Source organism: Bos indicus x Bos taurus, chromosome 21 (assembly GCF_003369695.1).
Source record: "Bos indicus x Bos taurus breed Angus x Brahman F1 hybrid chromosome 21, Bos_hybrid_MaternalHap_v2.0, whole genome shotgun sequence".
Lineage (NCBI taxonomy): Eukaryota > Metazoa > Chordata > Mammalia > Artiodactyla > Bovidae > Bos > Bos indicus x Bos taurus.
In genome coordinates, this window is record NC_040096.1 from 57,400,459 (window position 1) to 57,428,185 (window position 27,727).

At 42.0% G+C, this 27,727-nt stretch overlaps 1 protein-coding gene and 1 pseudogene across 2 annotated transcripts in view; both read left to right on the forward strand.

Moving 5' to 3' along the window:
* The first annotated feature begins 5,663 nt into the window (after positions 1–5,663).
* On the forward strand, positions 5,664–19,776 carry LOC113879610 (annotated as a pseudogene).
* Positions 19,759–27,727, forward strand: part of GOLGA5 (golgin A5) — a 29,006-nt gene continuing 21,037 nt past the window's right edge. The window contains exons 1-2 of one of the 2 annotated variants that reach the window (XM_027521033.1): positions 19,759–20,000; positions 22,106–22,682. In XM_027521033.1, the coding sequence (XP_027376834.1) occupies positions 22,136–22,682 (547 nt within the window). In that variant the 5' untranslated portion in view covers positions 19,759–20,000; positions 22,106–22,135. The remainder of the gene's footprint in view (positions 20,001–22,105; positions 22,683–27,727) is intronic. The other variant, XM_027521034.1, reaches the window with a different exon arrangement.

The following is a 27,727-nucleotide window of genomic DNA, read 5'->3' on the forward strand; positions in this document are numbered from 1 at the left end:
TTTTCTTCATGAGGCTGCTAGGATCCCCATGCTTCCTGGTTTTCCTTACCCTGATCTCTGAACATTGGAGGTCCAGAGCCCGATACCTCTCCTTGTCTCTGTCCCTACTTAGTCCCTGACTGACTCATCATGGTTTTGTTCCATCCATGTCTCTCCAGCCAGGACTCTCTGCAGAACTCCAGACTCACACATCCTATTGTCTACTTGACACCTCTCCACTTGGCCTGTCACACTTGTCCGGATCAAGACTGAGCCCCTGACCTTCCCCATCAAGCCTACTCTTCCGATTCATGTCAAGTCCTTCTTCGAAGTCCTCCAGCAGAAAACCTTACAGCCTTCATCCTTGACACTTCTCTTTCTTTCCTTAAAAAATGTATATTATTTATTTATTTAGGCTGTGCTGGGTCTTTGATGCTGGGCATGGGCTTTCTCTAGTTGCAGCGAGCAGGGGCTACTCTTTGTTTGGTGCATGGGCTTCTCACTGCAGTGGCTTCTCTTGTTGCTGACCACTGGCTCTAGGCACATGGGCTTAGTTGTTCCGTGGCATGTGGGATCTTCCCAGACCAGGGATCGAACCTGTGTCCCCTGCATTAGCATGTGGATTGTTAACCACTGGACCCCCAGAAAGAGAAGTCCCTTCTCTTTTATTCCCTACATGATCTGTCAGCAAAATCCTACTGATTCTCTTCAGAACAGCTCTAGAATCTGACCACTTCTTGTCACCCCCACAGCTATCATTCTGGGGTGGGTGCTCTCCTTTCTCACCAGGGTTGTTACGGTTACCCAGAAACTGTTGTCCTGCTCCTGTCCTTGGTCCATGTCAATCCATTCTCAACACATCATCCAGAGGGACCCTGGTTGTATTGGTCAGGGTTCTCCAGAGAAACAATATGTATGTGTGTATGATAAAGATATGGAATTAATTCATGCAGTTATGAAGGCTTGAAGTGCTGTGATCGGTTGTCTTCAAGTTGACACCCAGGAAAGTCAGTTAGCTTTTCAAATGCTAACTGCATCTGGAAACACCCTCCCAGACACACTCAGACATAATGTTGAGCCAGGTATCTGGGCGTGCCCTGACCCAGTCATGTGGACACATAAAATGCACACTGAATTGCTAAACAAGTTAAAGCATTTCTCTGCTTAAGATTCTCTAAGGTCTTCCTAATGCTTTTAAGATAAAATGCAGAATTCTCACATGGCCTAGAAGGACCTGTATTATCTGAGCTCTGCCTGCCTCTCCACCCTCACCTCCAGCATCTCTGCCCCTTATGCCCCTGCAGTCCTGGCTCCCTTTGCCCCTGACCCATGTCTCGATACTCACTCTCCCTTCTGGCTGCAACACTCTTCTTTTTCCCACTCTGTATCCTCTGGGCTCACTTCTTTATCTCCTTCAGGTCTTAACAGAGCTGTCACCTCATTCAGCCTTCCCTGACCATCCTATTCAAAATTGCAACTTCCGTTCCAAACACCACCCCCTCCTTCCCTGCTCTGTATTCCTCCATAGAACTTATCACTGTCTCAGATGCCAGAATTTGACTGTCTTCTCTCATTAGAATATAACCTTGGTCTCTTTGGTTCCTATCCCCAGCAACTAGATTTGTACTAAGCGCATGTGAGAATGTTAGTCGCTTCAGTTGTGTCTGACTCTTTGCGACCCTATGGACTGCAGCATGCTAGGCCTCCCTGTCCCTCACCATCTCCCGGAGTTTGCCCAAGTTCATGTTCATTGCATCGGTGATGCCATCCAGCCATCTCATCCTCTGATGCCCTCTTCTCCTTCTGCCCTCGATCTTTCCCGGCATCAGAGACTTTTCCAATGAGTTGTCTGTGTGCATCAGATGACCAAAATACTGGAGCTTCAGCTTTAGCATCAGACCTTCCAGTGAAATTCAGGATTGGTCTCCCTTAATGCTCAATAAATATTTGTTGAATCAGTGAATGAATTTTCCAAAAGCTAGTTTCAAGAAAGAAAAGGAGTTTGTACTGACCAAGAGAAAAATTTCTTATTGTTCATAGAAAGGAGAAACTTTCAAGAATTCCACTTCTAAGTCTCTGCCTTAGAAACCCCACATGTGTTCTTGTAAGAGAATGGCACGATCTTGTGAATTCAGTCCCAGACCTGTGTGTGCTCCTACCCACCGATAAGATGGACATAAGACTGGTCACACTGTTGCAGGAAGGGAGACCTTTCCTAGGGCCCAAGAGTGGACTCTAGTCTAACACTCGGGAATGAATTGTCCATGGATGGTCACACTGTTGCAGGAAGGGAGACCTTTCCTTGGGCCCAAGAGTGGACTCCTGTCTAACACTCGGGAATGAATTGTCCATGGAGACACATGTGCTGATGAGAGACTTTACGGGGAAGCGGTGCCTGGGGTGGAAAACAGCAGGGTAAGGGAAGCCAGGAGAACTGCTCTGCCATGTGGCTTGCAGTCTTGGGTTTTCGGTGATGGGATTCATTTCTGGGTTGTCTCTGGCCAATCATTCTGACTCAGGGTCCTTCCTGGTGGTGCGAGCATCTCTCAGCCAAGATGGATTCCAGCAAGGAGGATTCTGGGAGGTTGGTAGGACATATCAATTGGTGTCTGTGTCTCCTTTCTCCTTAGGACCCTTCCCAAATTCTTCTGGTTGTTAGATCCGCATTCCTTACCCAGGACCTCCTGTTGTAAGATAAGTCATGCAAGTGGTTACTATCATGCCTGGCCAGGGTGGGTGGTTTGAGGCAGTGGGGGCCACAGGGCTGAGTAGATTGAGGTGTGTTCACACACCCAGACTTACTCATTAACTCACCAATTTAGTCATTCCTCAGGTCTCCCTGTTTATAACTGTCAGTTACCTTATCTATCCACACAGACTTTGAGCTCCTTGAGAGCAGATGTCATGTCTCTTTAATGCCTCGCTGTGCCTGGCGTAGACTAGACAACTCAACAAAGATGGAATGGGTGGGTGAATGAAAGACAGTGGGCAGAGTGAAAGAAGGCCAGAAGCTGGGGCGTTCACAAGGCTTGTCTTCAGAATGGTGGGGACACCTGTCTGGACAGAGCAGAGGGTATCTACTGGGGAAATAACATTGGGTGAGGGAATCCGGGCACTGAGTCCCTGCTAGGCTGCTGCGTTCCCTAATTATGGGAGAATAAGCCAGTTGAGAGGGACATGAGTTGAAACAAGCACACATTTATTTGGCTACCCCACTTGTGTTCAGATGGCAAATCCCCAAATCGTGACTAACAGTCAGTTTACAAGGAAATGATATCAAGGACCAGCTGTGCCCCCTTCCTGGGCACCATCACGAGGCTCGGGCATCCTTCTCTCTTCCTCTGCCCTCTGTGACCAGGGACCCCCACTCACTATCCCTCCATCCTGAGACCGTTACCTCCATCTCAGCCTCCTGGCTCCTGAGGCAAGGGGGCTGCGCTGGTCCTGCCCCTCGGTCACTCCACCAAATTCGCACTCAATTGCAAAGGTGATGTCTCCCCCGCAGAGTGGTAAAGACCCCTCCTCTCAGACCTAGGGAACTCCACCAGGCTTTTCTATGCTTGTATGTCAGGAATGCCTCCAGCACTGCAGCAGAAGCTACCACCTCCATGTCCCTGGGGTCCTGGAAAACCACGTTGGGTAGCTACTTGAGATGAGTGTGGGGAGGAAGGTGGTAGATAGGCCTTGTGGTTTAGGCAGGCTGGCATGGAGGGAAAAGGGAGACCATGGCAAGACCCACATCTTCATTCTGGATGGAACTAGGACTTTAGATGTGGACTGTGGATGGAGAAGAATAAGTAGAAGGCCATGCAGGGGAAAACTCAGAAGGACATAAAAATCATGCTTACCATTTATTAAGTCCTTGTTGTGCGCCAGGCATTATACTGGATGCTTACGTATGCAATAGATTCTGTCTGAGATATCTGCCTATCTCATGGAAACAGCGCCTCTAATCCACAGGGTGGGACCACGGCATTCATTCATTTAACAAGTATGAAAGCACCTACCAAGGACTTCCTGGGTGGCACAGTGGTAGAGAATCCGCCTGCCAATGCTCTTCCTGCTTGAGACGCAAGAGACACGGGTTCGATCTATGGGTCAGGGGGATTCCCTGGAGAAGAAAATCGCAGCCCACTCCGGTATTCTTGCCTAGGAAATCCCATGGACAGAGGAGCCTGGTGGGCTACGGTCCATGGGGTTGCAAAGAGTCAGCCATGACTGAGCATGCACACGCAGAGCAGAGAAAGAAGCATCTACCAAGTAGAAAGCCCTGTCCCAGATATTAGGTACACAGAGAAAGACAGATGTGGTCTATGCCTTCATGGAGGGGAGATGGACACTAAGTAAATAAACAACTGGACATATATACACACTATAAAAATTATTATAAATTTGCATAATTATAATTGTACAAATTATACACAATGAAATTAGCATAAATATTATAAAGGGAAAGAATGAGGTACCATGTGGAGAACAGCAGCTAGCTGACCCCGAGTGGCCAGGGAAGCCTCCAGAAGGGGAGAATTTTATACCAAGACCTGAAGGATGGGAGGGAACCGGCAATATGAAGTGGTAACTGTGGGTAGTGGGAGAACAGGGGACATGTGGAGAGGAAATTTCCAGGCAGTGGGAACATCAAGGCCAGTGTTCTTGAGGGTAGGATGGCCGGACGCTGTGAGTCTAAGGAAGAGCAGTTCTAGATGGAGATGGCGAGGGTAACTTGGGCCAGATCCTGCAAGGCCTTTGCTGCAGCAGAAATAGAAATGAGACTTTTCTCATAAATAAGGGAATAAGAGAACAATGAACAGGCTGGAGAAACAGCTTAAACAGGACCAAAAGAGTTAAGCAACCTTGGTTACTCTTTCGCTGTTACTACTAACAAACACACGTAGCTAGACTGCTCCTTCACCAAGCTAATCACTCTCAGAGTCTGTGAATTCTATCCTGCACTTGGCATTCTTTTCCCCCACACCTTCAGAAGGAACGTCACGAACAGATCACTGCAGAGAGGACCAACCCCAGTTATGCCTGATGCCAGCTGTGGCTGTTTTGAAATTTTGCAAAAGAAACAAGAATGCAAGCCTGTCACTGCCTTGAGCCTTATTTCCTTCTCCAGACTGCCAGCCCTGACTATAAAATTTCTCGCTAACTCCTCCAGGGCAGGCACAGTTCTGGAGCCACTAGCCTACTGTGTCGCCTCTTTGCCTGGCAAAGAAATAAAGCTACGCCTTCTCTTTCCTCCAAACCTCTGTCTCCGTATTTCCATTTGGCATGGGTGCATAGAGAGCCGAGATTTTCAGCGACACCTTGTGGGCCAGAGTAGGGAGGCTGGGTTTCATTTTACACACTGTTATTTGATGTGTTATTTTAAAAGTACATAGATTATTGAATCACATAATCTAAAAATTTTTGATAACTGTATTTTAATAATTTCCAATCTAGTTTCTTTTATCATCCTGTGCATATTATTTTATGCATCGAAAAACACAATTCTGCCTCAGGATTCCAATAAGGAGAGAAAGAGGATGCAGGGAATGAGGCCAAAGGAGGGGACCCACTGTGGCTTCTGTCATCACCTCCACCACCACCACGGCCACCTCTGTGCTCCTGGCCTTGGGAAAGGAGGTATAAATCCCCAGGTGTGAGCCCACGCCTGCAGGAGGGTCAACTGTGAGTAGGTGATGGCAGATACAGATAAACTCAACATCAACAGCCTCAACCAATGACTGCTGCAAATGAGAGGGTCTAAGCCACACAAGGATGTCTGGCTACAAGGAAAACGAAAAAAGAGAACTGTGCTTAAAGTTCTGCCAAATCTTTCTCAGTCAGCCCATCCTACTAGAACTTGAAGCATTGCTCAAAATAGTGATGATACCCACAGGCAATACTTGGATTTGTCTCAACTTTTGCAGTGTGGTGGTTTCCCACTAGGAAGCAAACTATAGTGGCCGACACAGACTTTGGAGACTATCTGCCTTTTATTGGCTAAAGAAAAAAATTGATTATCCAGAGACTTTTTTCTTCTTAGAAGAAACCACAAATGTGCCATTATCAATAGAATGTATGGATTTTGTGATGAATGTAAAAGATATAAAGTTACATTATGGAAAACATGTTTCACAGACTGCTTTACCTGTTTACCAGTAGCAGCCTTCTTGGTCAAGAAAATACTCTGCTGTCCTGGAGGTTTGTCACCAGATCCTCAATCTATGGAGCAGATTTGGAAAACTATGTGACCCTCTGATGTACCAGATCAAGGTCTTCTTTGTGACCTTTTGCGGTGTGACCTGGGTAAAGTTGTCTTAGGATAAAAATGACAGAGGAGTGTCCTTCACACTTGGTGCAGAAGTGGTTGGCAAATTTCTCCATAAGTATGATTTGGGTCTTATATGTAGAGCCTATAAGGTGGTAGAAGATGGGTATGAATTTTTTGCCAAGAAACATTCGATCACTCTGTTGTCTGCACCCAATTATTGTGGAGAGTTTGACAATGGAGATACCACGCTGCTGCTGCTGCTGCTAAGTCGCTTCAGTCGTGTCCGACTCTGTGTGACCCAATGGACGGCAGCCCACCAGGCTCCCACCTCCCTTGGATTCTCCAGGCAAGAACACTGGAGTGGGTTGCCATTTCCTTCTCCAATGCATGAAAGTGAAAAGTGAAAGTGAAGTCCCTCAGTCGTATCCGAGTCTTCGCGACCCCATGGACAGCAGCCTACCAGGCTCCTCCATCCATGGGATTTTCCAGGCAAGAGTACTGGAGTGGGGTGCCATTGCCTTCTCCATAAGTATGATTTGGGTCTTATATGTAGAGCCTATAAGGTGGTAGAAGATGGGTATGAATTTTTTGCCAAGAAGCATTCGATCACTCTATTGTCTGCACCCAATTATTGTGGAGAGTTTGACAATGGAGATACCACGCTAAGTGTGTACAAAGTCTTTTTCAGATTTCAAAACTTGCAGAGAAAAAGAAGCCGAATGCCAGGAGATCCATTAACATCCCCAAGGGGTGTGACCACAAAGCAAGCAAAGAAATGGGTGTCATTTTGACACTGCTTAATTGGAACTTGTGATATAGAGTGTACGACCTTCATTTTTTAAATTATGTGGATTGTCCAGCTTGCTCAAATAGTGTTGGTGAGCCTGCTCCTCCCATTTTTGACTTAATGAATGATATTTGCTTGTTATAACAGCAAATAGGAAACTCTCCACACCCAGGAAAAAAATGTTTTATTTTTTTACAGTTTTGTTTTGTTTTTTAATTCTCTGTTCCTTTTGCAAACAACTTTAATGATGGTATTAAAGCTGAAAGTCTCGGGACAGTTTATCCTGTCTAGGAGGTAAGTGTACAACTGATCTGTTTTAAATTCACTACAACCCATGAATAATGTGAATGTTCGTTTTCTTTAAGATATAAAGAGAGCCCTAGGGTGCTCTATCTGTACAAGTTATCATCATAAAATGCATACTGTTGATACAAACAGCTGTGAACAAAATATTTTTAAACCTTTGTTTCAAAAGGATTGCTTTTTATCTTACTGTCTTATCATGTACACACATTTTTATAGCTGTCCAAGTTGGGAGTAACTTTCAACCTTGCCAGCATCACTGGTATGATATGTATTTAATTAAAGCACACTTTCCCTTGTTGTTGTTGATTAGTTGCTAAGTCATGTCCAGCTCTTTTGCGACCCCATGAACTGTAGCCCACCAGGTTCCTCTGTCCATGGGGTTTTTCAGGCAAGAATACTAAAGTGGGTTGCCATTTCCTTCTCCAGGGAATCTTCCCAGCCCAGGAATCAAACCCCCCACGTGTCCTGCATGCAAATCCTGCAGACGGATTCTTTACCACTGAGCTACCAGGGAAGCCCTATCATATACTTAAAATGATGATTAAAGTCATTATTTTAAATGTTTCTGTCTTCCCTAAAGCCAAAGCTTTTGTTGAACATTGAGTGTCTACATATTGACACTCCTCTGAGTATAAGGTGGCTTAATTGTGTACACAAGCTACTTCCTGAGGATTCAAAAATAGGTTTTTGAATTTGAATAGCAATTAGTAACATAGTGTTCCTTAAGCTATTAATGATTAAAGTTAATAACCTTTTGTACAATTTCACTATAGCCTATTCATTAAATAATCCTGTTACACCAGGTCTGAACCTGTCCATTTAGAAAGCTTCAAATTACAGAAATAATGCTGTTCTAAACAAGTGACCAATTATGCTTTCTTTGCTTTACTTTCTTTATTCAATAGTGAAGTTGAGGCTTATAAATCAGAACAAAGGAATCAACTTACTATCCACTAGTTTATACAGAACTTACAATACCTATGACTTTTTAAAACTGTGATCTGTTAAAAAGAATTGTTTCAGCAGATGACTGTGTATAATATCATGTGATGAAAATGAATTCAGACTTCTTAAATGATGAACTTGTTAAAAATAAAACAACGAAGACTTCCCTGGTGGTCCAGTGGTTGAAAATCCTCCTGCCAATGCAGGGGACATGGGTTCAATCCCCGGTCTGGGAAGATTCCACATGCTGCAGGGCATCTAAATCCGTATGCCACAACTAGTGAATTGCACACACCCCGCATTCTGTGCTCCGCAACGAGATGCCACTGCAAGGAGAAGCCTGCACACTGCAACTAGAGAGTATTCCCCACTCACCACTAGAGAAAGCCCTCTTGTGTGCAGCAACAAAGACTCAGCACAGCCATCGTTGTTTCCCAGTTGCTAAGTCGTGTACAACTCTGCAACCCCATGGACTGCAGCACACCAGGCTTCCCTGTCCTTCACCATCTCCCGGAGTTTCCTCAAACTCATGTCCATTGAGTTGGTGAGGCTATCCAACCATCTTATCCTCTGTTGCCCTCTTCTCCTCCTGCCCTAAATTATAAATAATAAAAATTTAAAATAGAAAAAAATTATTAAAAAAAAAAGATAGCCACACAATTCTGCAAAAGGGTTCATGGCACAAAGAAGATAAGATGTAGGTCCCTTCCCTGCACCCAAGCAGGACTAGTCTTCCACAGAACCCCAGAACCTCAAAGTGAGGCTCTTAAAGAACACCCAGGGAACCCCTTAGTGGTCCAGTGGTTGAGACTTGACACTCTCACTGACAGATCAGGTTCAATCCCTGGTCAGGGAACTAAGATCCCACAAGCCTTACGGCATGGCAAAAAAAAAAAAAAAAAAAAACACCCAGTACAGGTGCAGAGACATTTTGAACTCCCTAGAAGCTACATCAGGAGCTTCTTGGCTTCTTGGTGGGGCATGGGGAAACACTGGAAGGAGATCTGCATATCCTCTTCCCCATCTTCACCCTCTTCATCTACAGTCTTTAATCAGGAGTGCTTCACTTGGATGCACTTTATGTATGAGGCATAGACATAAGATGTCCTTAAAAGAAAGAACACCATGGTATAAAAATCACTCATATACACCTTCAAAACCACTAACCACCCATTTTACAGATGAGGAAACTGAGGCCCTGATAGAGAAAGGGAGTTGTTATGACACAAAAACAAGGCACAGCATGCTGTTTGTTGACTCTCAGGCACGTGTTATTTCCAGGAAAATTCAAAGCCTCTTCTCCAACCAGCCCTGCTGCCCACATAGGGTCAAATGGGGGTGGGAGGCTTCTGAGCAGAAAATGCTCATGACACTCTGAGAATGAGGGGTAAATGGGGGCCTAGGAGGTTTCATCAGGAGTGCCATGGCAGAGGGACTCATCTCCAGGAGCATCTTAGCACTCCAGATGACACTGAATTCGCCAGAAATGGCCTGTCAAGCTGGAGGAACTCCCAAACAGGTACAGGAATATGAAATTCCTGGGTGTCATCTAGGGCAGATTTATGGAAATATTACATTCTGTGCTCTATAAACAAAACAGTCCACCAATCCTCATTTTACTTGTTAATCCAAATATGATATGCATGTACATATTTTTAAGTATTAAGTGCCTCCTGCTGCTGGAAGATAGAAATGCACAAAGAGGTTCACAATTTCGTCCTTCAGAGCTGCTTAACAAGGAGTAGAATCATAAAAACCTGGTGTTGAAGGAATATAGGAACCTTCTAATGAGGGTCACAAAATCCCTGGAGAAAGCCTGCTGGGCTGGGCAGGACATATAAATGAAGGGTGTCAGGAGGTACTGAGAGGCAGGACTATGAAGACATGGGGAGTGCATTAGGCCTCCAAGGATGTTCAAAGTTAAGAATTGTTTTAATATTAAAAAAAATACATTCTTATGGTACAGTGTTCAAAGGGCACATCCCAAAGAGGATTCATTGAAGAAAAAACCACCCTCTCCCGTGTGTTGCCCAGCCAAGTTTTCCAAGGAGGCAAAGAAATAGATTTTACTCATAAAAGATATTTCTATACAAATGATAGCATACAAACACCATTTTTTTAACTTCTTTTTTTTTTTCTTAAACATCATGTGTTGTTAAGATCCTGGAGCTCTTTATATATCCTTCAGTTCAGTTCAGTTCAGTTCAGTTGCTCAGTCATGTCTGACCCTTTGCCACCCCATGGACTGCAGCACTCAGGCATCCCTGTCCATCACCAACTCCTGGAGTTTACTCGAACTCATGTCCGTTGAGTCGGTGATGCCATCCAAGTATCTCATCCTTTGTCGACCCCTTCTTGTCCCACTTTCAATCTTTCCCAGCATCAGGGTCTCTTCAAATGAGTTAGTTCTTCGGATCAGGTGGCCAAAGTATTGGAGTTTCAGCTTCAGCTTCTATATAGAAAACCCTAAAGACTCCACCAGAAAATTACTAGAGCTAATCAATGAATATAGTAAAGTTGCAGGATGTAAAATCAACACACAGAAATCCCTTGCATTCCTATACACTAATAATGAGAAAATAGAGAAATTAAGGATACAATTCCATTCACTAGTGCAACGAAAAGAATAAAATGCTTAGGAATATATCTACCCAAAGAAACAAAAGACCTATATATAAAAAACTATAAAACACCGGTGAAAGAAATCAAAGAGGACACTAATCAGATCAGATCAGATCAGTCGCTCAGTCATGTCTGACTCTTTGCGACCCCAAGAATCGCAGCACGCCAGGCTTCCCTGTCCATCACCAACTCCCGGAGTTCACTCAAACTCACGCCCATCGATTCAGTGATGCCATCCAACCATCTCATCCTCTGTCGTCCCCTTCTCCTCTTGCCCCCAATTCCTCCCAGCATCAGAGTCTTTTCCAATGAGTCAACTCTTCGCATGAGGTGGCCAAAGTACTGGAGTTTCAGCTTTAGCATCATCCCTTCCAAAGAAATCCCAGGGCTGATCTCCTTCAGAATGGACTGGTTGGATCTCCTTGCAGTCCAAGGGACTCCCAAGGGTCTTCTCCAACACCACAGTTCAAAAGCATCAATTATTCGGCACTCAGCCTTCTTCACAGTCCAACTCTCACATCCATACATGACCACAGGAAAAACCATAGCCTTGACTAGACAGACCTTTGTTGGCAAAGTAATGTCTCTGCTTTTGAATATGCTATCTAGGTTGGTCATAACTTTCCTTTCAAGGAGTAAGCATCTTTTAATTTCATGGCTGAAGTCACCATCTGTAGTGATTTTGGAGCCCAGAAAAATAAAGTCTGACACTGTTTCCACTGTTTCCCCATCTATTTCCCATGAAGTGGTGGGACCAGATGCCATGATCTTCGTTTTCTGAATGTTGAGCTTTAAGCCAACTTTTTCAGTCTCCACTTTCACTTTCATCAAGAGGCTTTATAGTTCCTCTTTACTTTCTGCCATAAGGGTGGTGTCATCTGCATATCTGAGGTTATTGATATTTCTCCTGGCAATCTTGATTCCAGCTTGTGTTTCTTCCAGTCCAGCGTTTCTCATGAGGACACTAATAGATAGAGAAATATACCGTGTCCATGGATTGGAAGAATCAATATAGTGAAAATGAGTATACTACCCAAAACAATCTATAGATTCAATGCAATCCCTATCAAGCTACCAACGATATTTTCACAGGGCTAGAACAAATAATTTCACAATTTGTATGGAAATACAAAAAAACTCTAATAGCCAAAGCAATCTTGAGAAAGAAGAATGGAACTGGAGGAATCAACCTGCCTGACTTCAGGCTCTATTACAAAGCCACAGTCATCAAGACAGTATGGTACTGGCACAAAGAAGAAATATAGATCAATGGAACAAAATAGAAAGCCCAGAGATAAATCCACACACCTATGGACACCTTATCTTTGACAAAGGAGGCAAGAATATACAATGAAGAAAAGACAGTATCTTTAGCAAGTGGTGCTGGGAAAACTGGTCAACCACTTATAAAAGAATGAAATTAGAACACTTTCTAACACCATACACAAAAAATAAACTCAAAATGGATTAAAGATCTAAATGTAAGACCAGAAACTATAAAACTCCTAGAGGAGAACATAGGCAAAACACTCTCTGACATAAATCGCAGCAGGATCCTCTATGACCCACCTCCCAGAATATTGGAAATAAAAGCAAAAATAAACAAATGGGACCTAATTAAACTTAAAAGCCTCTGCACAACAAAGGAAACTCTAAGCAAGGTGAAAAGACAGCCTTCAGAATGGGAGAAAACAATAGCAAATGAAGCAACGGACAAAAAATTAATCTCAAAAATATACAAGCAACTCCTGCAGCTCAATTCCAGAAAAATAAATGACCCAATAAAAAAATGGGCCAAAGAACTAAATAGACATTTCTCCAAAGAAGACATACAGATGGCTAACAAACACATGAAAAGATGCTCAACATCACTCATTATCGGAGAAATGCAAATCAAAACCACAATGAGGTACCATTTCATGCCAGTCAGAATGGCTGCTATCCAAAAATCTACAAGCAATAAATGCTGGAGAGGGTGTGGAGAAAAGGGAACTCTCTTACACTGCTGGTGGGAATGCAAACTAGTACAGCCAGTATGGAGAACAGTGAGGACATTCCTTAAAAAACTGGAAATAGAACTGCCATATGACCCCGCAATCCTACTGCTGGGTATTCACACTGAGGAAACCAGAATTGAAAAAGATACATGTACCCCAATGTTCATTGCAGCACTGTTTATAATAGCCAGGACATGGAAGCAACCTAGATGTCCATCAGCAAACAAATGGATAAGAAAGCTGTGGTACATCTACACAATGGAATATTACTAAGCCATTAAAAAGAATACATTTGAATCAGTTCCAATGAGATGGATGAAACTGGAGCCTATTACACAGAGTGAAGTAAGCCAGAAAGATAAACACCAATACAGTATATTAATGCATATATATGGAATTTAAAAAGATGGTAACAATAACCCTGTATGCAAGACAGCAAAAGAGATAGATGTATAGAACAGTCTTTTGGACTCTGTGGGAGATGGAGAGGCTGGGATGATTTGGGAGAATGGCATTGAAACATGTATAATATCATACGTGAAACGAATCGCCAGTCCAGGTTCGATGCATGATACAGGATGCTCAGTGCTGGGGCACTGGGATGACCCAGAGGGATGGTATGGGGAGGGAGGTGGGAGAGGGGTTCAGGATGGGGAACATCCGCCGTGTACACCCGTGGCAGATGCATGTTGATGTATGGCAAAACCAATACAATATTGTAAAGTAATTAGCCTCCAATTAAAATTTAAAAAAAAAGTTTTCTCCAACACCACAGTTCAAAAGCATCAATTCTTCAGTGCTCAGCTTTCTTCATAGTCCAACTCTCACATCCATACATGACTACTGGAAAAACCATAGCTTTGACTAGATGGACCTCTGTTGGTAATGTCTCTGCTTTTTAATATGCTGTCTAGGTTGGTCATAACTTTTCTTCCAAGGAGCAAGTGTCTTTTAATTTCATGGCTGCAGTCACCATCTGCAGTGATTTGGGAGCCCAAATAAATAAAATCTGTCACTGTTTCCACCGTTTCCCCATCTATTTGCTGTGAAGTAATGGGACCAGATGCCATGATCTTAGTTTTCTGAATGTTGAGTTTTAAGCCAATTTTTTTCACTCGCCTCTTTCACTTTCATTAAGAGGCTGTTTAGTTCTTCATTTTCTGCCATAAGGGTGGTGTCATCTGCATATCTGAGGTTATTGATATTTCTCCAGGCAATCTTGATTCCAGCTTGTGCTTTGTTCAGCCCAGTGTTTCTCATGCATGATATTTCTGCATATAAGTTAAATAAACAGGGTGACAATATACAGCTTTGATGTACTGTTTTCCCTATTTGGAACCAGTCTGTTGTTCCAAATCCAGTTCTAACTGTTGCTTCCTGACCTGCATACAGATTTCTCAAGAGGCAATTCAGGTGGTCTGGTATTCCCATCTCTTTCAGAATTTCCCACAGTTTATTGTGATCCACACAGTCAAAGGCTTTGGCATAGTCAATAAAGCAGAAATAGATGTTTTTCTGGAACTCTTTTGTTTTTTCGATGATCCAAAGGATGTTGGCAATTTGATCTGCGGTTCCTCTGCCTTTTCTAAAACCAGCTTGAACATCAGGAAGTTCACAGTTCACATACTATTGAAGCCTGGCTTGGAGAACTTTGAGCATTACTTTACTAGCATGTGAGATGAGTACAATTTTGTGGTTCTTTGAGTATTCTTTGGCATTGCCTCTCTTTGGGACTGGAACGAAAACTGACCTTTTCCAGTCCTGTAGCCACTGCTGAGTTTTCCAAATTTGCTGGCATATTGAGTGCAACACTTTCACAGCATCATCTTTCAGGATTTGAAATAGCTCAACTGGAATTCCATCACCTCCACTAGCTTTGTTTGTAGTGATGCTTCCTAAGGCCCATTTGACTTCACATTCCAGGATGTCTGGCTCTAGGTGAGTGATCACACCATCATGATTATCTGGGTCGTGAAGACCTTTTTTGTACAGTTCTTCTGTGTATTCCTGCCACCTCTTCTTAATATCGTCTGCTTCTGTTAGGTCCATACCATTTCTGTCCTTTATTGAGCCCATCTTTGCATGAAATGTTCCCTTGGTATCTCTAATTTTCTTGAAGAGATCTCTAGTCTTTCCCATTCTATCGTTTTCCACTATTTCTTTGCATTAATCACTGAGGAAGGCTTTCTTATCTCTCCTTGCTAGTCTTTGGAACTCTGCATTCAAATAGGTATATCTTTCTTTTTCTCCTTTGTTTTTTGCTTCTCTTCTTTTCATAACTATTTGTAAGGCCTCCTTAGACAGCCATTTTGCTTTTGAATTTCTTTTTCTTGGGGATGGTCTTGATTCCTGTCTCCTGTACAATGTCACGAACCTCTGTCCATAGTTCTTCAGGCACTCTGTCTATCAGATCTGATCCCTTGAATCTATTTGTCACTTCCACTGTATAATCATAAGGGATTTGATTTAGGTCATACCTGAGTGGTCTAGTGGTTTTCCCTACTTTCTTCAATATAAGTCTGAATTTGGCAATAAGGAGTTCATCATGATCTGAGCCACAGTCAGCTCCCAGTCTTGTTTTTGCTGACTCTATAGAGCTTCTCCATCTCTGGCTGCAAAGAATATAATCAATCTGATTTCGATATTGACCATCTGGTGATGTCTATGTGTAGAGTCTTCTCTTGTGTTGTTGGAAGAGGGTGTTTGTTATGACCAGTGCATTCTCTTGGCAAATGTCTGTTAGCCTTTTCCCTGCTTCATTCTGTACTCCAAGGTCAAATCTGCCTGTTACTCCAGGTGTTTCTTGACTTCCTACTTTTGCATTCCAGTCCCCTATAATGAAAAGGGCATCTTTTGGGGGGGTGTTAGTTCTAGAAGGTCTTGTAGGTCTTCATAGAACTGTTCAACTTCAGCTTCTTCAGCATTACTGGTCAGGGCATAGACTCTATATCCTTACATAAGAATTTTTGTTTTTATTTTCTTAAAAAAACACCTGCATAGTATTCCAGTGCATGAATATACCAAGTTTTTTCTTTTTCAAATAAATTTTTTTTATTTATTTGGCTGCACCAGGCCTTAGTTGCGGCACACAGGATCTTAGTTGCAGCATGTGGAATCTAATTCCTTGAGCAGAGATCAAACCTGGGCCCCCTGCATTGGGAGTGCAGATTCTTAGCCACTGGACCACCAGGGAAGTCCCCCCCTAAGATTTTAAATCAATGTACATTTAACTTGTTTCCAATGCTGGCTATTATAAGTAATGCTATAGTTAATAATTTTGCATATGTGTGTATACTCACACACATGCAAAATTATTAAGTAGGATAATTTCCTAAAAGTTGAAATTGAGAAATCACTTTCTCAAAGATTATGTCTATTTTTAAAATTGTTTTAATTGAGGGATAACATACATGCAATAAAGTTAACAGTTGTTAAGTACAGAGCTTAATAAATTCTTACATACAATATACATTGTCAGGATCCTAGAAGCCTCCATCTTGACCCCTCCTAGTCAATGTCTGGCCCCGCAAAGGTAACTACTATTATAACTTCTATAATCATAGATTAACTTCACCTGTTCTGACCTTCATATTAATAAAATTATATGGTATGTGGTCTTTTGTGTCTGCTTTAACTCAACACTATTTAACTCAAGTATGTCTGACTCATCCATGTTGTGGTGTGTATAGTTTCTTGTTTTTCATTGTACATGTCTTTTGATGGAGCTTGCCCCCATTTGTCTTGAGTGGAACTTCTGACTCATAGGGTGGCCCTATGCCTGATCAAAGAGAAGGCCTATATTTAGGTTCAATGGATACAGTCCAAGTTTTCCAAAGTGGTTCTATTACTTAGAGTTCTGTTGAAAACGCATGAATGTTCTAGCAGCCCCATAAACTCACCAGTACTTGGCAATTTCCATCTTTTTACGTTTTAGCACTTATGGTGGATGTGTGAAAGTATTTCTTTATTGCATGGCTCTAATATCATTTACTTCTGTTACCATCCACGGAAAAAGGAATATAAAGAATCTAGGGAACCAAACACCTGCATGAATGAATCAGTGATTAAATAAATGTTTATTTAATTTACATCTCCAAAAACCTTATTGATTAAATTGAAACACACAGACAGAATTTGGAGTTTTAAAGGGATAGTGCTAAACCTTTTGTTATTAAGACATTATACATCTTTCATAATATTTTGATGTCAAATATATTATTTTTAAATCTAGTGGAAAGATGGTGGATTTTCGATGATTATGAGGATTCCGTTTTGGTGAAAAAATATAAGAAAAGTTTATCAGCTATTTTTTTATGTACCTCTGTGTTTGAAACTTAGTTATTTAAAACATATGTCTGTAAAGTCTATGCTCAGCTAAAAAAAAACAGTATTTCTTTCTGATTTTAATTTTGCATTTCTCTGATGACATCATGAGAAGCGCTGGACTGGAAGAAACACAAACTGGAATCAAGATTGCCTGGAGAAATATCAATAACCTCAGATATGCAGATGACACCACCCTTATGGCAGAAAGTGAAGAGGAACTCAAAAGCCTCTTGATGAAAGTGAAAGTGGAGACTGAAAAAGTTGGCTTAAAGCTCAACATTCAGAAAACGAAGATCATGGCATCCGGCCCCACCACTTCATGGGAAATAGATGGGAAAATAGTGGAAACAGCGTCAGACTTTATTTTTCTGGGCTCCAAAATCACTACAGATGGTGACTTCAGCCATGAAATTAAAAGATGCTTACTCCTTGAAAGGAAAGTTATGACCAACCTAGATAGCATATTCAAAAGCAGAGACATTACTTTGCCGACAAAGGTCCGTCTAGTCAAGGCTATGGTTTTTCCTGTGGTCATGTATGGATGTGAGAGTTGGACTGTGAAGAAGGCTGAGTGCAGAATAATTGATGCTTTTGAACTGTGGTGTTGGAGAAGACTCTTGAGAGTCCCTTGGACTGCAAGGAGATCCAACCAGTCCATTCTGAAGGAGATCAGCCCTGGGATTTCTTTGGAAGGGATGATGCTAAAGCTAAAACTCCAATACTTTGGCCACCTCATGCGAAGAGTTGACTCATTGGAAAAGACTCTGATGCTGGGAGGGATTGGGGGCAGGAGGAGAAGGGGATGACAGAGGATGAGATGGCTGGATGGCATCACTGACTCGACGGACGTGAATCTCAGTGAACTTCGGGAGTTGGTGATGGGCAGGAAGGCCTGGCGTGCTGTGATTCATGGGGTTGCAAAGAGTCGGACACGACTGAGCGACTGATCTGATCTGATCTGATCTGATGACCCATAAATAGTGTTGACCACTTTTTCCTGTGCTTTGATCAATTGGATATTTTCTCTTGTGAAGTACGTATCTAAGATATTGGTCCATTTTGGTTGGGTTGATTGGTATTTCTTATTGATTTCTCAGAGAGCTTTATATACTCTGCATACAAATCCTTGGTCTGATATATGTATTGTAAACATGTTCTACCAATCTTTGACTTGCCTTTTATTCTCTTAATGCTTTCTTGGTTTTTGTTGTTGTTGCTTTTGCTTTTTTTTTTGATGGAAAGAAATTATTAATTTTAACAAAGTCCAAATTGCAGTCTTTTCTTCTGTGGTTAGTGTTTTTTTGCACGTGTCTTGTACAAGGCAAAGTCGTAACCTCTTTCTGTTGGGTGTGCTGTTTCTCTAGCTAACGTAGCCCAGTCCCAGTGACTTCTGGGTGGTAGGTCTGTATATGCTGACTCTTAGGAAGTATGGGTGGGAATTCTTGAAATAGTGGGGTAGCCTGGCACCCCACTCCAGTACTCTTGCCTGGAAACTTGCATGGACAGAGGAGCCTGGTAGGCTGCAGTCCATGGGGTCACTAAGAGTCAGACACGACTGAGCGACTTCACTATCACTTTTCACTGTCATGCATTGGAGAAGGAAATGGCAACCCGCTCCAGTGTTCTTGCCTGGAGAATGCCAGGGACGGCGGAGCCTAGTGGGCTGCCGTCTATGGGGCAGCACAGAGTCGGACACGACTGAAGTGACTTAGCATAACATAGCATATACAACATGACTTCCCTAGTGGTTCAGACGGTAAAGCGTCTGCCAACAATGAGGGAGACCAAGGTGCGATCCCTGGGTCAGGAAGATCCCCTAGAGAAGGAAATGGCAACCCACTCCAGTATTCTTGCCTGGAAAATGCCCTGGACGGAGGAGCCCGAAAGGCTACAGTCCACGGGGTGGCAAAGAGTCGGGTACGACTGAGAGATTTCACTTTCACTTTCTTTATGAACAAAGTAAATGCTGAGTATTTGTTGAATTACTAAAATTGTAGACTTAATTCAAATATTCAATGAACAGCTTGCATAAGATAACTACAATACACCTGTATGAAAAGTCCTTTACTGGCCATTTCTATCTTTTGGGTCTCAGCTCAAATGTTTCCTCCTCAGAGTAAGACCGTCCCTGACCACAGCATTTAAAGTGCTTCTTCCACCTCCAGTCACTTCTCATCATCTTGTCTTTACAGCTCTGGTAAAGCTCTGAAACTTATTTTCTTTACTCCCACCTCCTGCTCAACACTATTTTTCGTAAATCTAAGCAGGCGGAGGAAGAACCGGTAAAAGTAAACGGCAGCAGGGACACCAGCGTCTCAGTCCTATTTTCTCCTTCAAGGGGGAGGACGGCCCTTGCCATCAAAGAGGCCCGCAGAGGGGACCGCCCCCTTATGGGCGTGGCCTCTAATGTTGTGTCGGCCGCGTGCGGGCCGTGGTCCCAGGGAGGCGAGCAACGTCACACGCACGCAAGCCCTGCCCTTTTCCTTTCTCGCCACAGGCGGCGAAAGGGCGTGGCCAGGCGCGAGGACCCCGCAGCTGGCGGCGCTGCTGCCTGAGTCGCCTCCAGGTGGCTGCTCTAGGTTCCTGGCCGCTCAGGCAGCTCGGAAGGCACTCTGTTTTGGGGTCCTCGCTGCTCTTCCACGTCTCCCGGAAGAGTAGCTGGGCCGTGGCAGGTCCGGGACCCGGTCTACTCAACCTGAGCCCTCTCCCGGCCCGCTGCTGAGGAAGGGCGGCCCGGGAGGGTGATCAGGCCGCGGTGCAGCCGCTGCAGAGCCTTCAGGTGAGGCGGCCGCGGGGGCCCTACGGCCCGATGGGTTCCTTTGGGGCGTTAACGGCCTTAGAGGCGGGGGCGGCAGCCCCTTGGCGGAGACCTTGGTCTCTCCGCCCAGCTAGGGGCTCAAGAAGAGGGAGGGGAGGCCCCCTGGATCTCCACGGACGTTGCTTGGTGCCCTCCCCTTTCCTGTCTCCGCGACCTCAACCTGGTTTGGCCCGTCTTCCCCCTCCAGAGGCTCAACGAAGTGGGTGGGAAGCAAAGTTGGGGGTCTGGACTCGCCTACCTGAGATCCCAACAACAGACTCAAGGGGACCGACCAGCTGACCCCCAACCTCCCTTCCTCCGTGTTGACACCTGGCCGGCTAGCAGGCCCTGCCCCCGCAGTCGGTCGACCCGTCCCCGTCCCACGCCCTCGCCCTGTTTCTTCACCTCGGTGTGGGCCGTTTATTTACTGGGCAGAATGACCTCAGAATTCTACCTCAGAAGTCTGCTAGAGTTTTTCTCTTGTCCATGGAGGAAATGCCCAGGGCCCGTCTTAACCTTTAATTGGGTAGTCAGTCTTAAGGCACAGGCTTTTGTTTGAAAGTCCTTTTAAACTTTAAGATGGCAGGCAAGATGGAAGAAATTAAATATGTTTTGATCGCCTTATTAGGAGAGATAATTTGCCCTCTAATTACCACCAGTGTTTACTTGGGAATAATAAATACTTTGTAGGGAGTTTTATATGTTTGGGAGCATGTCACTTCCATTTTCATTTGATTTACATAAACTCTGTGAAATACACAGTCATGTAATCATCCCGTTTTGTAAGGAACAGGTTTAGGGGGTCAGTTTCTTCTTGAGGTTATTCAGGTACTGGTAGGTTAGATTGAGAAGGCAGGGGTTAAAAGTGGGTTTGGCTGACTTACATTTGCCTGTCTGAGCTGCTGTCTAAACTCTGGGATCTTTCTAAACCTTCCCCCCACCTTTTTTTTTATGGAAAAAAGGGAGGGTACTGCTACTTAACAGTTGTGAAATTTCACAACAGTGGTTGTGAAAATTATGTGTGCTAAAGATAATGTTTGCAGGACATCTAAAAAAAATTAATTCCATTCAGCAGTATTTATGGTGCCTAGGGTATGCTGAGAATTCACTGGTGAGCAAAAGACATGGCCTTTATCTACCCACTCTCTTCCTCTCCTTCCCCAAGAGGGAGAGATGGGGGAAAAATACGTATAAAACATGAAGGGCTGTCAGGGAAGAGAATGGTGTGTGTACAGACAATGATAGAACCTAATTTAGATGGGAAGAAAGAGCTGGTTTTGGAGCAGATGACATTTGTGTGAAGACCAAGAACGAAAGAGTTAATTGTGAAAGAATGCCAGCACCGCAGGCGAAAGAAACTGTGCACACTCAAGAAATGGTTGTTTACTTTTTTATATACTACTCTCCTACGTCATGGAAGCTAGTTATTTCATTATTTTGATTCATTGCGGCACTGGATAAGTACCCAAGTATATGTATCAACATGAATGGCTATGCTATCATCTTGTTTTATTTGGAACTTAGCCTAATGTGCTGTGGTAGGTACAGAGAATCCAAATGATTGGAGGTGTGTTTTAAATGTGTATATGCGCACCTAAATTATCCATGATAGTGTTGCAGTTTAACACTGAAGTAGCTTTTGTATTAATCAGAAGTTTCTTCAAGTTTTAGCACTTTACAACAGACTTCAGAAAATTATTTTTATTTGGTTGTCCTGGAATTTTGCCGTATTATTTGACATTCAGTGGCTTTTTTTACATCAAGATTTACACATCGTTGAAATAGGAGTGATGGTAGTAGTGGTGGTTGTAATTATAGTAACAACAACTGCTAACATGAGTGCCTACTATGTGCTCGGCATTTTCAAAATGTTTTTGGTGTATCGTTTCATCTGAAAACCATCCAGTAGTATAAGTACACTTGTTTTCCTCATTTTCTAGGTGAAGCGTTTCGGTTATGTACTTTGCTGGAAGTTGCGTAGTAAGAAACAGGCTTTCCAACCCAGGACCGGCTTGACTCCAGAGGCTGGTCTTAACCACTGAGTTCTGCTGCTCAGCCACACTGATCCTTTTACATCCTTTTTACAGGTTCACCAACAGGATTATTCTGCTCCCATCATGTCCTGGTTTGCTGATCTGGCTGGAAAGGCAGAAGATCTTTTAAACAGAGTTGATCAAGGGGCTGCAACAGCTCTCAGTAGAAAAGAGAACACCAGCAACATCATTTATAGCAAAAATACTGACTATTCTGAACTTCACCAGCAAAATACGGACTTGACTTACCAGACGGGATCTAAAAGTACTTACATTTCCTCAGCAGCTGATAACATTAGAAATCAAAAAGCCACCATCTTAGCTGGGACTGCAAATATAAAAGTAGGAGCTAGGACTTTGGGGGAGACCTCCTATCCTGTTGAAAATGCATCTGCTCCTAGGCCTTCATCCCAATTTGTTCGAAGAAAAAAGTCAGAACCTGATGATGAGCTGCTGTTTGATTTTCTTAATAGTTCCCAGAAGGAGCCTACTGGGAAAGTGGAAATCAAAAAAGAAAAGGCCAAAACCCCTGTCTTGCAGAGTTCTCGGACATCCAGCGTCAATTCTGTGAACACCAGTGTAACCACCATCAAAGCCGTTGAAGAAAATCCTTCTGGGAGCCAAAGCCATGGTAGTTAATTAGGCCTCTGTTTGTTTTAGAGTTAACCAAACTGGATGTGTTATCATAGCCTAAAATGTTCTGGCGGCATTTGTCATCATCTGGGAGGATGACAGGGGAGGCACCTGTTACCTCCCTGTTGGTAGAAGGGCAGGCTCTCTGAAATGTGTGGCATGAACAAGGGAGATGGCGTGGAACACTGTTAGTCAATACACAGTTACAGTAGGGACTTTTGAATGTTGTCTGTGGGTAACTTTACCCAGAAAATTTTGAAATCTGGGAGAAAACATATAATTTTGGATTTGGAAATGTCTCTAATTCATTTCTCTTTGTCATTTGTATTATAAAAATGACAGGAGGCTGTATTTCACTTAGATTCTGGATTGTGAGTTTTTTGGTGTGTTTTTACCCCTGCGTTCCCTGAAAGTAAAGCGTAAGAAACTGAACTTTGATCCAAGTTGGAGAGTTGAAGGCATTGACCTAGTAGTGAACTAAAAACTTAGAATTCTGGTTTTCAGTTGTTTTATTTGCTACGAAATTACCTCAAAATGTACACCTTCTCATCTGCAAAAATGATATTTACATGATGATTTGGCTAATTTGTATACCTGGGAGACATTTTAAAACAACAATGAACATGATAAGTCCTTGCAGGGATTCTTATAGAGCTAATAATTCATGGTAGCTTCTTGTGTTCTTAAATGTTAAAGACTCTTACACAGTCTTGGGCTTCCCTTGTAGCTCAGTTGGTAAAGAATCTGCCTGCAACGCAGGAAATCTGGGTTTGACTCCTGGGTTGGGACGATGTCTTGGAGAAAGAAATGGCAACCCACTCCAGTATTCTTGGCTGGAGAATCCTTTGGACAGAGGAGCCTGGCAGTCTGCAGCCCATGGGGTTGCAAGAATTGGATACAACTTAGCAACTAAACCACTACCACATAGTCTTGGCTCTTAAAGAACAAAATGTTTCTTATATTTCAAGACTAAAAAGTGGTAAAGAGATGGGTTTTGGGCTTTCAAGACAGACACATGCACTGGCAGTTGGTTTAAGTACAGTTCCAGTTCAGTTGCTCAGTCATGTCCAACTCTTTGCCACCTCATGAATTGCAGCACGCCAGGCCTCCCTGTCCATCACCAACTCCTGGAGTTCACTCTAACGTCCATCGAGTCAATGATGCCATCCAGCCAACTCATCTTCTGTTGTCCCCTTCTCCTCCTGCCCCCAGTCCCTCCCAGCATCAGGGTCTTTTCCAGTCAACTCTTTGCATGAGGTGGCCAAAGTATTGGAGTTTCAGCCTCAGCATCAGTCCTTCCAATGAACACCCAGGACTGATCTCCTTTAGGATGGACTGGTTGGATCTCCTTGCAGTCCAAGGGACTCTCAAGAGTCTTCTCCAACACCACAGTTCAGAAGCATCAATTCTTTTGCCCTCAGCTTTCTTCACAGTCCAACTCTCACATCCATACATGACCACTGGAAAAACCATAGCCTTGACTAGACAGACCTTTCCTAAATTTCTTCTCAACTATTTTTTGATTAATTTTACAAATGCTTATTGAGACCCTAATGGGGCAGGATACAGAATTGAATGGGTTATAGTTTATTAGATGAGATGCACTTGTACACAGATAATCTACATGTAGTGTAGTAAATGCAGCAGTTGAGACACGGTCAGAGTATTGTGGATGCATTGTCTTTTTTCTTATTGCTTCAGAGATACTCTATATATGAAGGTATATGACAGTTCTTTCTCCTCCTCCTCCAGTTTTATCGTATGTTTTTCCTCTTTCTATGTCTCAGTGAATAGAAGTTCTTGATATAGGCTATTCTTGAGACTTTTGTACTTCCATATGTATCTTAGAACTTGCCAAGTTCCACAAAAATTCTGTGATCTTTTTATTGAGAGTCCATCGCTTCTACGTAGATAGTTTGGTGAGAATCAGCATTTTTACAATGTAGAATCTTCTGTTAACATGGTATAATTATTTTTTAGATGTCTTTGATTAAGGTTTTGTTTCTTCCATAAAGGTCTTGCATACTTTTGTTAGTTTTATTCCTGAGTAGTTTATATTTTTTAAAACTCTTATAAATAGTATGCTTTAAATTTTTTACTTTCTGTTGTTGCTATATATCGGTTTATGTAAATATGCACACATGCACGCACTCATACACAGCAACATAGACACCTCTTAGGCTTCGTATTTTTCTGTACATTCATTTAAATTTTCAGCAACACAATGATATCATCTGTGGATAATGACTTTTCTACTTACCCATTTTATCTTTTTAAAAAATCTTTTTCTTGCCTTATTACACTGGTGAGTACTTGAAAACCAATTGTGTGTCTTGTTCCTTGTCTTAAAAAGAATGCTTTCACTGTTTCAGTCTGTGTTAGGTTTTTCTTAGGTACTTTTTATCAGGTCAAGGATGTCTTTCTGTATTTCTAGTTTGAGTTTTTATGTTGAATTTTAGCAGTTTTTCCTGTAAGTATTGAGATATCACAATCTTTCTCCTTAATACTGATATGGTATACAGATCAGTTGGTTTATTTTATTTAAACCTAAAACCAAACTTAACTTTCAGTAAATGTTTGCTGAAACTCACTAGTGAAACCATTAGGGTCTGGGCTATTCTTAGTGGAAGATTTGATTATTGATTCAAGTGATTTTCCATTTCTTTTTAAAACTGTTTTTGGTAAGTTACATTTTTTTTTCCTAAGAATTTGTCTATTTCATATACTTTGGGGAGGATTATATTTATTTAAGTTTAGGAAAATAATGTGGTCACAGCTGAAATTTTAGCTCAGACACTAATCATTTATAGTAACCTTGCAGAAATCAAAGCTTGATCACAAATACTACCTGAGGAATACCAATATCTGGCATTGTGCTAAATGCTTATTTTTTTTAAACAGTGCTAATGAAGTATAACTGATATACAATAAATTACACACTTCTAAAGTGCACAGTTTGATGGGTTTCAGCATCATGTAGATTTAAAAATGTACTGACAATGTAGTTTATAGTGTTTCTCTCAGAAAATCATTTTTTATCATGTCAAGCCTCTCTAGTGTGTTTCTTTTCTGTTTTGTTAATTTCTGATCTTTATTATTAATTTCTGTTTTCTTTAGGTTTATTTTGCTGTTTAATTCTTATGATGGGTGCATAACTCATTAATTCCTTTTTTTCATTTTTAATATAAATATTTAAGGCTATAAGTGTCCTTCTAAATACTGCTTTAGGTATATCTTATAAGACTTGGATATATACTTTATTTCTTTTTAAAATCTTATAAAATTGAAAGTAATTTTTAAAACTCTCATATTTTATTCATTAAAAATATCTTTATTTTGGAGATTTCAAATATATCAAAGTAGAGTTTGATCATTCCTCTCCACCCCCATACAACAGTTTATCCCACGATGATAATCAATAGCTTGTAGCCATTCTGGTTTAATTTATACCCTCTCATTTTCAATCTCTTTCTTTACCTCTACCTTCCACAGAATTATTTTGAAGTAAATCACAGATCTCATATCATTTCTTCTATAAATATTTTATTAACTCTAAAAATATAAGTTTTAAAATCATTCACACCATTATCACCATAAAAATGTAATAATTCCTTGTATGTGTGTTAGTCATTCAGTTATGTCTGATTCTTTGTAACCCCATGAACTGTAGCCCACCAGGGTCCTCTGTCCATGAAATACTCCAGGCAAGAATACTGGAGTGGGTTGCCATTCTCTTCTCCAGGGGCTCTTCCTGACCCAGGGATAGAACCCGGGTCTCCTGCATTGCAGGCAGATTCTTTATCATCTTAGCTACCAGGGAAGCCCCAATAATTCCTTAGTATTCTCTAATACCTAGTCAGTATTCAAGTTTCCTTTGTCTCATCATTTTTACATACACTGGAATGTGCAAATCTTAGTTGTATTAATACAAATGGCTATATCTATGGAACTCACACCTTTATTGTGATAAAGAACGTTTCCTTTGCCACAGAGAGTGCCTCATGTCCTTTTCTAGTTAATCTCCCCCCACATCCTGCAAGCACCCACTGTTACCGTTTCTTTCACCTTAGATTACTTTTTGCCTGTTCTGAAACTTTGTATGTTTGCCAGCAAAAGGTGAGATCATACAGTGTGAATACTTTGTTACCTGACTTCTTTTATTGAACATGTTAGTGAGATTCCCTCATGTTATTGAGTATATAAATATTTTTTTATTGTGTGGTATCTTACTCTAGTATGGATACACCACAATTCATCCACTCATTTTTGGACATTGCAGTAGTTTCCAGTTTTTGGCTTTTGTGTATAAAGGTGGCTGTGAACATTTTTGTCCTTCTCTTTGTGGGAAAGTGTTTTTATTTCTCTTCAGTAAATACTCAGGAGTGGAATTACTGGGTCAGGTGGTAGGCACGTGTTTAATTTAATAAGGAGCTGGGAAAACTTTTCCCGTTTTCCCCCGTCTGTCCTTACACTGCCATCAACAGGCAGAATATGAGTTCCAGTTGGTCCGTATCTTCACCAGCATTTTGTGTTGTCTTCTTAATTTTAGCCATCTAGCAGGTGTGTATTGGTTCTTGTTGTGGTTTTAATTTGCATGTCCTTGATCACTAAAGATATTGAGAAATTTTTTCATTTGGATATGGTTCATTTTTTAGCACATACTTAATTTTGGGGGAGCAAGTGAAAAGTGTATTTGCATCATATTTTGTAACAAATTAGAAACAAGATAAATCCAAAACAATGAGTATCTGAATTAACGAGTATATCTTTGGGTAAGCAATGTAGATTCCAGTTTGGTGTGTAACAGATTGTCCTGACCTGTTATTACTCACTGCCTTGAAACCCACAGCTCTTCTTTTATTCCTTTCCATTATTTTTCAGTGTTGAAACTTCATCCTTGTTTTCAAAAATGATTCATAGACAAAAAGGAGACCAAAACCGTTTTTACCTAAATCCCAGTGCATAAATTATCTCTGCTTTTCCCTTTCCCAGAACTATATTCTTCTATCTGTTTTTTATCACTATTCATTCATTGTATCCAGA